This window comes from Triturus cristatus, chromosome 8, assembly GCF_964204655.1.
Source record: "Triturus cristatus chromosome 8, aTriCri1.1, whole genome shotgun sequence".
NCBI lineage: Eukaryota > Metazoa > Chordata > Amphibia > Caudata > Salamandridae > Triturus > Triturus cristatus.
The window spans coordinates 365186902-365200135 of record NC_140591.1 but is presented as its reverse complement, the minus strand read 5'-3'; the positions used below and the strand labels follow the sequence as shown (position 1 = coordinate 365200135).

The 13234-nt window shown below is 38.7% G+C and overlaps 1 protein-coding gene across 6 annotated transcripts in view; it reads right to left on the bottom strand.

Annotated features, from left to right (window-relative positions):
* Positions 1-6812: 6812 nt before the first annotated feature.
* NBEA (neurobeachin) overlaps positions 6813-13234 on the bottom strand; it is a 1788010-nt gene continuing 1781588 nt past the window's right edge. For 5 of the 6 annotated variants that reach the window (XM_085621699.1, XM_085621702.1, XM_085621701.1 and 2 more), the window contains 2 exons: positions 12791-12942; positions 6813-8676 (listed from right to left, as the gene is read on the bottom strand). In XM_085621699.1, coding sequence (XP_085477825.1) covers positions 8586-8676; positions 12791-12942 — 243 coding nt within the window. In that variant the 3' untranslated portion in view covers positions 6813-8585. The remainder of the gene's footprint in view (positions 8677-12790; positions 12943-13234) is intronic. The other variant, XM_085621704.1, reaches the window with a different exon arrangement.

The window sequence follows — 13234 nt, the reverse complement described above, 5'->3', positions numbered from 1 at the left end:
ATTTAAGTGCTGTAAAATTAAATGGAAGAGGCACTGTGCCAGTGCTGAAAGTAAGTGTGGATTTAAGAGGTAAATGTAATGGGTAAGATCTTTGCAGGACAACTGTATTTCTGGATCACAAGACCAAAAGAAACAGTAGTATTTACCCAACTAATCAATGACACTCAAGAGTTCTATAACTTGATTTAGACTCATTTGTCCATAAAAACAAATTTTGTATATTTTACCTCTTAAAAACACGAAAAGCACAATTAAAAATCGTTAAAACCAATACTAACCTACACATCCATAAAACAAGTATCATGCCAAATCCTTCCTACAAGACCACTACTGCTATCCTTACAGTGCTTAATTCGATCAAAAATGCAAATGCTGCAACTGTAGGAAGATTATTTTCAGTAAATAGAAGTTTCAAATATTTTACAACTCAGTCATTTAAAAACAGGAGGTCATGTCTCTGAGAAGAAGGATGTCCGTTTGCTAATAGGTTCACCCCTCCCTCAGTATTTAGAATGTGTTAAACCTACAATCTAAAAGCAGAAGTTAACACAGTAAAGTAGTGCTGGGGACGGATATTAAATATGATGGGATAGTAAAAGTAAGTAAGTAAAGGTAAGAAAGTGTAAATGTTCAAGAAACATTTTGTTCTTTATATATAATAATTGAGTTTTACATGACAATTCTTTTTGCTTGTGACTTAAGTTATATGTCTTCCATTTAGCGTTGCTCAAATGTAATTATTAATCCATACTTGAAGCACAATGTAGCCAAGGGGAACTCTGGTTTTACATGCAAGTAATAACTTACTTTTACATAGGTCTAGAAAACAATTTGCAGTGAGTGGCTGAAGCTCCGTCTTCGATAAAACTTAAATAAATGTAATTGCTACAGGTATGTTTCACAATATTTGAAAGGAAAACTTCTGAAAAATTAAGAAACTCAATGGGACAGCAGCTTTTATTTGCACATGGGATAAAACTGCCCATAGCCTTAAATAGTAAACTAACTACAGCGTCTTAACTCAAGTGCTATATTAACACTGTGTATAGTCTAATGAAAAAGAAAATAAAGAAAAGGGTACAATTATTTTTTACTTTACTAACATGCACAGCGGCTCTCCAGTCAACTCCTTTTTAAGTTTACAGATATAAAGTTTTAACATATAAACATACAAATGCAGCTTAAAAAGTGTAGAGACCACCAAAGTGGCAGTGTAGAGTAAATCAACAGAAAGTCTTTGCACTAAGAAAAGAGTTCCATAAAAAAAAACATTTATTGCAACAAAAAAACAGTGCAGACATTGGTGACCCCCAGTTTCATTTTAGAAATTGGAAGGTGACTTGTTTTTGAGGACATTACATAAAAAACACATACCCTCAAAAAAGAAATCAGTCATGTCTTACTGAAGCGATTCTTAACCTTTTAACTTACATGGACCCCCAACTAATCATTACTGGAATTCGGGGACACACGCAAAATTCTTATTGGATTATGGGGACCCATTCCTGAGATATAATTGGAAAGCTTAACAATTGTGATAATCTGAAAAAATTGAGAGACAATCATCAAACAAATACATAATTGATTAAATATTTAATTTACTTCGCAAACAAATATAAAAAAATCTTAATTGAAATTCTAATTGGAAGGCTGGAGCTTTTCTTAATTGAACTGAGGTCATCCATCTCCATACAATACTCAGTTTGCTGTACTTACACTGCTCCCGCATACAGTTTTTCCTCCAATTTCACATTTCTTCACACTTACAGATCATTTTGAAATTTACAATTTTTCATTTTGCTTCTTTATTTATACATACTGTAAGTTAATATTATTTACATTTCTAAGCAGTTGAGGACCCCCTGTGTAGGCGTTGCGGGCACCGAGGGGTTTGTGCACCACAGATTCAGGCCCACTGAATCTTAGGATCTATGTGTTAGTTTTGCCTATATTTTTTCTGATAAAATGTTTGTTAATTTCGTTGATTTAATTTTTTCTAGAAAAGTACTATTTTCCACATTTAATATGCTGCCCTTTTCATATCTTTTCTGCACTAAACAGTTTGTTTTTTAACTCCCTAGTTTTGGAAGTTGTTCTTCATTGCATTGTATCATTTGCTGCTTTGCTATCTTATCTCTTGAGTTTCCAAGCCTGGTCTTTTGTCGTCAGAGAACCATACAATTTAGATGAGCCATAATCTGAATTCAGTACTCTGTGGGAGGGGAGTTAGCTGCATAACTAACAAAAGGTATATTACCTTAAATTTACAGCAATAATCACAGTGCACCTGTTGTTGGGGAAAGACGGCTGTGGAAAGAACTTGCAGTTTAATATTGCTTAACTGAAATATTCTCATAATGTATGTCTAAATGTTTACTTTTCTGAATCACCTACCAAACAAGTTACTTACCTTCGGTAACCCCTTATCTGGTTGAAACTATCTAGCCGCAGATTCCTTACCTTAGAATTACCCACAGGAGTCAGACTGAATCCTGAAAATTTTGTGAGCAGTACCCCTACATGCCACTAGGTGGCCTCAACCAGCTCCGAGTGGTGTTGTCCATGATGTGATATGCACGTGCCTATAAAGGCGCACCCCAGGAGCGCAGAGCTATGAAGAATCCCTGACCACTGGTGTGGAAAACTTGGGCCCTGAAAGAGGGTAAGTCCTGTTCCTAAACATCTATTCGTAGAGTGGGGAGGATGGGTGGGTTGGTAAAGAATCTGTGGCTAGATAGAGTCGCTACCGGATAAGGCGTTACCGAAGGTAAGTAACTTGTTTATCCGATAGATACTCCTAGAGTCCAGAGTCAAGAAGATGGCTTGGCCCGTTTGTTCCTGATCTACTTGAGTACTCTGGGCAGAAGTAGCACGGAAAGGCATACAGGAGGTCGGAGTACCACTCGAGATGAAAAATGCCTCCAAGTGAGAACTGCCTTGGAAACTCCAGCGCACAAACCTGCTGATCTCGCGTGATCTCAGAGGTTTCAAACAGATCTCATCAAGGCCCTCCCCACTGCTTAAAGAGACCATGCACCACCTCTGGATGGAGACACCATTTGTGATCCGCTAGACATCTTTGGCTGAGTTCGTCCACCTTGGCTTTCAGAGAGCCCACCAGATGTTAAAACATCAGGGAAATGCCCTGACTTTCCAGCCCTTTCCAAAGATAAAGGGACTCTTGACAAAGGGTCCACAACCCAACCACGCCCTGTTTGTTGCAGGACCACATGGTGGTGGAGTTGTCTGTGAACACCTGTACTAGCCTTCCCTTGATGCAGGGTAGAAAGGCTTTCAATGGCAGCCGGATCTGAGTGTAGAAGGGAGAGGGGTCTGCCACTGACCAAATCGTGGTTCATTTACCACCATTGCAGATAGTTTACAGTACCCCCTGGGATCTAAACCATGTTGGAGAGATTTCCCTGATGCTGTGTCCACTGGAACTTCAGGTGGGCATGTGTCAGGATGCAGGAGGCCATGCGGCCCAGCGGCCTCAGAGTCAGTCTCACTGAAATTCAGGATAGAGGCCGAATCATCGGTATCATAGTCTGAATATCCTGGACTCGCCGTTCTGGAGGATAAGCCCGAAACTGCACCATATCCAGAATAGCTCAGATGAAAGGGAGCATCTGAGAGGGAGTCTTGACAAGTAACATTAGCCACAAGAGTGTAGATTTCCTTGATACTAAGATTGAAATCATCAACAGTACCTTACAAACCAGACGGTATAGGAAAGCAACGGCGGGCAACAGCCTGTTGCATGCCATGAGTAGTCACCCTGACCGACTCAAATGGAGTATCCCCTACGGGAAACTCCTTAGAGCAAGACGTAACTGCAGCACAGAAGAAGCATTCTCCATAGAACAGAATACCATGCTCACCAGTTTCTTGGACAGAGGCTATCCGAGATGGGTACTTCGCAAAGCCACTGAAAAAGTTAAAAGCATCACCAGGGAGACTGCCCTTGAGATTGCAACCAAAGTCAATGTAGACGAAGGGGAGGACACCACCAGGGTGATCATGACTTACAATGGTGGGTCTAAAGAGGTGCAATGCATCTTAGCAAAAAATTGGGACATGCTGCGCAAGGATCCCGTCATAGGCGCTAACATCACAGCAATACTATTGATCACTTACAGGAAGGGACGCAGTTTGAGGGACATCCTTGTACATAGTGATATCACCAAGAAACCAGACAGAGGTATCAACCTGCAAGGTTTCTTCCCCTGTGGTCACTGCAAGGCTTGCCGCAGTAGCCACATGCAGAAGGAGTACCTGAATTCTAACAGTAACAGAATTACTACCATACAAGAGTTCCTCACTTGCAGTTCCTCATATGTGATATATGATCTAGAATGTCCATGCAAACTCCGTTACATAGGCAGCACGACAAATATGGCAAGAAACGTGTTCTGGAGCATATGAGGGCCATAACGAAGAAAGATCCCAACTACCCCATTGCCAGACATTTTGACAAATATCATTTCTCGGATAGTAACAAACTACAATACTTCATCATTGAACAGATTGAAATCAGCAACAGGGGTGGGAACTGAGAAAACAGGAATCCAGGTATATAATTGAGTTAGAAACACGTTATCCCAAAGTCCATAATTTGGACAAAGAAATAGCAGTACATTTACACGAAGAGTAACGCTGTTGATATGATTATTCAATTGTCAGTGTACCTCTGGACCTGTCCTTATTGTATATTTTCTGCTCTCATTGTCGAATATTTCATTTTATCTTCTCTGTGGTGGGTGTTTGAGCATAACTTGCTTTTTAGCTTACACACAATCACTTAATCGTATTCTTCTCTTTCTATTGCTTCACAGGAGGAAAGGAAGGGACCAGCTGGATGGAACCGTTGCAACCCGTCCCTACCCTTTTCTTCATATCATCATTCTCCCGGAATGGCGACTGCCGCAGCTACGATTATCTTTTTCCTTTTTTCTTCTTTATTAATTTGGTATCTACTCACTCACATACTGTCACAGGGTTTTTTTTCCATGCCTCTACATACAATACAGACTGACTGAGATTCTATTCACCCACTAGGGGCCCATCAATAATGTGTGGTACAGATTTTCGTCACCCACTAGGGGTACAATAGAATGTTGTGCTTAATACAGCAGCCTAGATTCAATTTTCCCACATGGGAGTAATAAATTGTGACACTTGTAGCACAGCTCACAACAATCGAGGAGGCGCACAGCATGGTGCACACCGCAACCGCACGCTCCAAGTAGGGCACTTGCCATCATTTCACCGCCGTGCGGTTACTTTGCGGTCTCATGAATACTGTAGGACTTGGTTACTTCCTGTCCTACTACACATGTATTTTTACTGTGGAGTGTCAGGGGTTCTTTATTGTGAGCCCAATCGATGTCACGTCCAACTTATCTTTTGTATATACCAGCTTTTGTGCAACTTCGGCATAGATCGTATTATTAAAGCAGACACTATTGCTGTTTACACTATGTTTCTGTGCGTCCTTCGACACATTACAATATGGCGCCCACTGCAGCGTTGAATTCTTCTGTATTCACAAGCAACCATGTCCGTTGTCAGTTTTGTTGTGTACATCATTTAACGAGGCATCTTGTTTCGTGCACTTTGGTGTGAACAAGCCGCAAGGCGAAATGCGTCACGATTTGATTTAAGATTGGAATAAATCAACTTTTGCTTTCCTAAATCCTTCTCGTCTGTATCTGAGAGCGCAAATGATTGTACTTGGATATCTTTTATCCGTGCTTTCTCCCGTTTGTCACTATTTTCTCCGTCTCTCATTCTTTCCCCCTTTCCCGCATTTCCCACTGATGCTCTGGGTCAAATTCTGATGATGAAAGAAGGTCCTGTTCCCAAAACATGAATGCCAGTGCCTACCACCAGCAACCACCATAACAAACTGAGCTCTGCAACGAGGATGGTAAACATTAGGCTGCAGTCAACAAAATAAATCTGCAGCAGCCAGAATCATGCTCAGGTGCTGTATTCGGACTGGTAGCCATTGAGGGACGGCTTAAAACAGGTTCCGTGTGGGAAAGGAACACTTGTTTCATTCCACAGTATGGATACATCATGAGGGAACGCCTTAGGCCATCAGCTGGTAATGGTATCCCACTGTACAAAGGATTAAAATATGCAGAATGTCACACACACATTAGTTTTGTTAGGTGATGGGTTAAATCACACGAAGGAATGATTGACACCTCGGTGCAACCTGCATGACTAACTCCAGCCAGAGGAGGTACAAGTGATCTGCAGAGATTGTGAGGCGTTCTGCCGGCATTTCAGCTCCGGATCGGGACGTCAATGCGCTGTTCTTTTTTTTGAACAACCAATGTGCACACTTTCAATTACTGAGTAAGGGTTGGAGGTGAAAATTGCATACGGGTAACAAAGGAAACATCTACATTTGCACTATTAGAAATTATACAATCATAAAATATTTTGCCTCCTTTCCAGCTCACTACCTGTCATGTAACCATTTCGGTGAACCATTAAATTAAAGGCATTACTGTGAAAGATGTAATGACAAGCACGACGTGTTGAATAATCGTTTGAAATGCTTGCATATAATTTGCAATATTTCTCATTTCACAATTGATTCTGAATGTGGTTCCTTGATTTTTTTTTAGTTTTTTGGTGCATCGTGCCTAACTGTTCCATTTTGATCTTGAGAGGCCTTGCTTAGGATCTCAGTAGTCATGTTTGTTGTTAGTACTTGAGCGTTGTTTGTTCGCTCCCACTAACAATTCTTTTCAAAAGATTTTTATTTTGTACATTTGTTAAATGAAACGAAAATCATCAACGAGCTCTTTGCATATTTTATTTTTCTTTTTTTTGATTTCCGACTCACACACATCTGGCATATTTTACATCTTTGCAATAAAACATGGTTACAATAGCTTAAGGAATTTATATATCCAAAATATTTCACCATGATCTCAAGATGAAATGAACTGTCTTCCAGATGTTCAATTGTCTCCCAATTCTAAACTACAACTCAAGATATTGCTTACAGACTGGTGATGAATAACGTATTTGTGACGGTGATTATCCCCCCTCCCCCTGATTTCAGAATCTTAAGTTTCTTTCTTAAATACAAAAACAAATGTAGAAGGAATTCAGTGCTATAATTTACTAATACAGGGTGAGGAACAAATAATTAATCACATCAATAAATAATGATATGTTTTTGGTGCAAAGTGCCAATACAGAATCAATGTCCTTGTTTTTTCGTATTTTAAATAAATGACTGCAAGTGAGTGTACATTTGGAGAAAAAATACATTCCTGTTACATGCCTCATAGCCCTACCGACACAATATGTACATCTATGACAATACAGTCACCAAATATACAAAGAAGAAACATGAAGTGTATAATCCACCTTGGTGTCCAATTTGACCAGTACATAAAATTTTCTGATAGCTTTCGGCAAAGTATTCCAAAACATTGTGTCTTAGGCTGAGAACGTGGCCTTCAGTAGTTACTTCTTGTGGCACCCAAGACGAACATAGGTCGTTTTTGTACTGAAGTTCAAAGTGTCATTAAACATAAAATATAATTAAAAACATATGAAAAAAACAAAATTGAATCAAGATCTCCGCCCACCCTCCCTCAATACATTTACATGAAGTAGTACATCACTCATGGCATGTCCGGCAGTCATGAAGCAACAGAGGGCACAACGAGACTCCTGGGAACAGTGAACATCGGGGCTTACAGTCAGAGCTGTCCATCTCTTCCCTCTCTGCGTGGTTGAACCCGGAGTAAAAGCAACCTTTTTGTTTTATCACAAAAAGCAGACATGGCAAAATGGCTTAATATCCATAAGCTTCAGAAAGTGAGCAGAAATCCACTTAGGAGGGGAAAATCCAGAAAAAAGTGCAAAAAACATATTTCAGTTGAATCGTTCAAAGTAAGGGGACGAACCCTGACTCAACCTTATAAAAAAGAAGATCTAACCGTTCTGAGAAATCTGTGGATTTTTTCTTTTTTTTGTGTGTGTGACTGCACCAGTTCCACCAAGACATCAGGTCCAAAGTACATGCAAGCTGTAACTCCACAATAAAATTAAGAAACTTTTTTGTTCTTTATACAAGGTTTTACTTTTACAAAAGTATCCCTTTAAAGTTAAGATGCGCTTCTGATGTACAAAGTATCAAACATTTTTTTTCACAGCTTGAAAAGAGGCTGGACATGGGATGCAGTTTAGAGTGAGGACCTAAACACCGTAACTATTGGATACGAAGTTCCCTAGAAGTTTCAAAAGTCTCTTTTAGTGCGTCTCCCCGCCTTATTTCACTCATAAATAAGGACATTCGAAACTATTACCAAAATGTCTCCTAATTCATATAATTTACATGATGCAAGCTTGCTGTTTAGCAGCTGGTGTTCAGTTGTGAAAAAAACACATAAAAGTAAAATGGCCGCTGACTACAATGTACAGCTATTGCTAGGTGTAATGGAATGTACAACGGAGGTCAATGCAGACGTGTTTTTCCACCGGAGATAACGCCTTTCATTGCAGCATTTGTGCTCTCAGCTTTGACTTGGCCTTGAACTCTTCATCCCAATTCAGTATCTGTTCTGATGCTCGTAGTGCCACCGGTTAAAATCTATATTAAAAGCTACAATGCTCCCAGAAGCCATGCCAGTAATCAGAGTCCTGAGAAAAGAAATGACAAATTGTTATTATTTGGAATTGATATGTTACTTTTCGATATTCTTGAATTATCTAAAAAAATAGTTCATTTACCCAATTTCTTACATTCTATTGTAAGATACTTCCACATTTTGATCAGTGCCTAAGAAGTCTTTGGGCAAATACCATAACCAAGCAAAATGTCTTTAGTACAACAGGAATTTAATTTTACTTCTGGTTATACTTTCTGTTGGGCAATAAAAGATCTATTCTCTGATTTATCCAAGCTATGGAATTTAAATGGAGAGAAGCAAAGTGATAACTTTTGGGGAGAGTGGACCCTTGGTCCACATTTTAAATGTTATGCCTTTCACTACTTAGTGTTGCTGGAACACATCCCAATTCTATAAATTATGCTGTTCAACACACACACAGCTCTCTGCATTCAGTTTCAGATTAATGGCATCTCAAATGATATGACTGGGGTTCTTCCAACTTCCCAACTTTCTTCCTTTTTTACTCAATATGATCAAAGCTCTAGGGTAGTATTAAATGACACAATATCCTCTGAATTGTACTTATTGAGTCTCTTTTCCTAAGATTTTTACACCCATCTTTTAGTCGAAGGTCTCAGTGCTGTATTATGAATAGGGTTCCTGGTTTTATGGTATTTATATTTTTAAGATTTCCATCTGTATTTATCCATATTTATCTTTTGCCTATTTTATCTGAATTTATCCATATTTGTTTTGCGTATAAGTTTTGTTTAAAACTGTGTCTGTCATGTTTTAGCTATTTATGCTGTCAAATCTTACATAACAATACATCCACTGGTAAATATTAGCATTATACCATAAATGTATGTTGACATATGCCTTTATTTAAAGAAATTTCATCCTGTGTTTTAATTTCCCATGCTGTCCATCTGCTCAGCTGCTGGCCTATAATTTATGAAAGACAGCACGGAGAGTCACTTAAAAGAAGCACAATTTACTATATTTATCCACTTTTAAAAATAAATGCAAACAGAAAACACATTGTTTTCTGTCTGTATTTATCTGTAAATATCCGTAAAGACGGAAAACAGCGAGCCTTAATTATGAAACAGCAAAATTACAAACACCCTGAGGACCAATTTTCTAAATTGATTTGCACCTACATTAGGCCTAAGCAAAATTTATAGTACACTGATGTAATTCACTTAATTTCAGATATTTTGCATTTTGCTTTTTTGCGCAATTGCCACAATCACGCTAATTTGCGTAATTATGCACCATTTATGATAAAAATGTACATATTAGAAAACAATGGAGGCAAGTGGCTGGTGATTGTGGTGCTTTATTTGCGCTATTCTTTTAGAGAAGTACAACCTTGCATCAAAAACTGGAGCGAGGTCTCAGTTTACATTAAAATACAGCAGGAAACAATGGATTTGCATTTCACATTTTTCTAAGGAATTTCACATTTTTCTAAGGATTTGCATTTTTCTAAGGAATTCAGATGAAATTTCTTGTGAGTGCGCATAAGCAAATTATGCAGATTTCGCACACCCTCATCAAAAATGGCAGCAAGGGGGTTTATAATTTTAGTTTCTAATGCAAATGCAACTATTGTCACATATATTTAGTTTATGGTGGGGCTGCATTGGTGATGACATATAACCCAGTTTTACACTAGATGAAATAAATATTTCATATATCATAGTTCAATTTAATATTTTGCGAATCATTAATTATTGTGTTTTGCTTGCATTCGCCACGAAGGGTGCCCAGGGGCACAATGCAAATTGGAACGTTTCACAAACTTGCCAGGGGAATGAAGCACTATAACATAAGGAAACTGCACTTCGCAAAAAGATTTGCAAGGAGTAAGAAATGCACTAAAAAATATTAATACACTACAAAGCATAATTTTCATTTTTTTAAGTGCAACCTAGGCACAAGTTATTTGAGAAGCTAGTTAAAATACAAATAAAGATCTCAAAAAACAGTGTCAGAAATAACATTAAAAATCCTACAGCACTGCATAAAGTTCAGAACAAAAAGAACTGAGAAATATAACAACTTTTCAAATCAAAACGGTTTGAAGTGGGTTAAAAAACAAGAATGCCAATGTATTTTGAAGGGCTATGGGAAGACTATTTAAAATGGGCATAGCCATACTTTGAAAAAGCTGAGCTGACGGTCTTGATTAATAAAATGATCGTATTTGGAGAGCCAGACTGTCCTGATAGGCCATCTATCATACCTTCGCTGAGCTGATCTGGTGGATAACTAGCACCTACTAAGTCACTTGTTTATTATGAGTCCCATAGAGCTGACCACATGCAAAGTCTCCTCCTAATTACTCTCAGTGCAAAGTGATCATAAAATCAAAGGGTTAACCATGTTGCCATTATGGGAACTCAACTGAAACTTCTTTTAAAAACTAACAATCCCAGCCATGAAAATCTGGTAAGAAAGCTAAGTGAGCTAACTCAGTCTTTTACCTTCCATATGTGACACAAGAAGCATAATTGATTGTTTTATTATATTTATTTTTGCGGTTGTATGTAGCCAAAGGCATCAGAGCAATTTACAACTAAGGTGCCATGTCACTAGAGTGACAGAGTAATTTTGCACAGAGAGATTGCAAATAAAAAATAATGCATACACATAAACAGTCAGCAGATAGTCAAGGCATGGAATTGTCAAAGTTATTTTATGTGGGGAAGGCAGAAAAATCACAATTGGCACCAACCGATTAGCTTGGAAGTGAAAGTTTGGTACGGTGATATCCTCCTCCGTTGACACTAATACTGTAAGGCTGCCGAGGAGTCGGCCTCCTCCCCTGGTCTGTGTTGTTCACAACTGGGAAGATGGTGCGGCAGCTCTGCCAGCCTACCAACTCCTTTTTGGCCCACAACACTGCACAACATTTCACAGACAACAGATAGGGAAATACTCTGTCAGCCAGCCCTATGCCCAATTCTCAATTGGGTGGCAGGTCACAATGTTATTTATTTTATTAAGCCTACCTTGCCATTAGGCAAGGCCTTGGTGGGAGGTAATTTTAGCCATTCGCCATTGGACAAGGTGATGGGAGTTGTTTACACGCATCCTAGCCTTTGGACAAGGTAATAGTGGGTCAAGAAGGCATTGTTCCCTCCTCCCCTTTTAGAATGGCGAAGAGGTGTTCTCTGTATACCCCTCCTCATATTTGGCTGAGTGGAAAGAAGGCTACCTCCCTCCTCTAGGCAAGACAAAGTGAGCTTAGTGTACAGCCCCCATGCACTTCGGCATGGTGAGGAGTTGATTCACATCACCCAACAATTTTTCAATGTGAAGGCAACATTTTCTTCTTACTTGCCCTATGGCAAGGTGAGGGAGGGAATATTTAACTGACTCTAACCTGGGTAAGGCAGGGGGTATAATTAAACACTCTAATCCTGGCCAAACCATTGGGATTAAGACTAAAGATCGTTTTTATTTTAGCTTTTCCAAGATTGTCAAACAAGCCAGGAAGAGATATTCATAAGTGAATCTGCACCACATTTTGGCACATTCTGACATGCTTCCAAGCATTTTCTCCAAATTTGGTGCAAACTAGAGGTGCAAGGTTCTTAAGTAACGAGAATAGGATGTGAGACGTCAACCATAACTATAAAGACATGATTGTAATTCTGTAATAATAAAATCACAAAGAAAGAGTATGTCAACCAAACAATGACCACAAACAGATACCCTAAGTGTGACACTAAAGCACCACCAGTACTAACCCAAAACAAACTTAATGTCAGCCTTATGCACATTTTTTATTAATTTCATTGTGAAACCGTTTTAAAAAATTACAAATTAAATAGTTCTGCTATGCCTAGATTGTCATTACCCAAGTAAGAAGTCTTCATGCTCATATTTCTCTAATTTTGATTTGTCAACAGGTAGCCCTTTATTGTGGTTTCTTTATTTTCCCAAAATTCCAGAACTTTTAGTTTGCCCCACCTTAATAGTTTTACATAGCCATTGGATAAAACCCACAGAGAAGTATGTATCATAGATCGATCTTCCACTGAAAATTAAACCATCCTCAAACTCATTGCATTTGCAATTCTTATTTTGCTCATTTAAGCTCTGTAGCACTCGTCCTACTGTTGACTCACCTCTGGTCATGAGATAAATCCATTGCTCTGATTCCTGCATCACAGCCAGGATAAATGTACAACTGTTTAAAATCACAAGCCTGCCAAACTTCCACCACTCCATTGTCTCCGCCTGTAACCAGGTTCTGACCATCACTGCTGAGAAGGATGGCCTGTTGGAAATACAAATCAAATCAATTAGTATTTCAAGAAAATACATCCATAGGAAATGACTCCCACACCCATCACTCATCTCAAACATGTTTCCCAAAGATAAACCAGTTCTAAACACAAGTCAAATTGACCAAATTACTTTTACTTTAATAGTATAAATGAAAAATTGAGAAAAAAAGGAAAGCTGGATTTTTTTGAAGCACTCTGCTTTATTTGTAACATGATACACCCTTGCCATTTATTAATCAGGAATGTAAATATATCAGTCTAAACTGGTATTTTAACATTTAC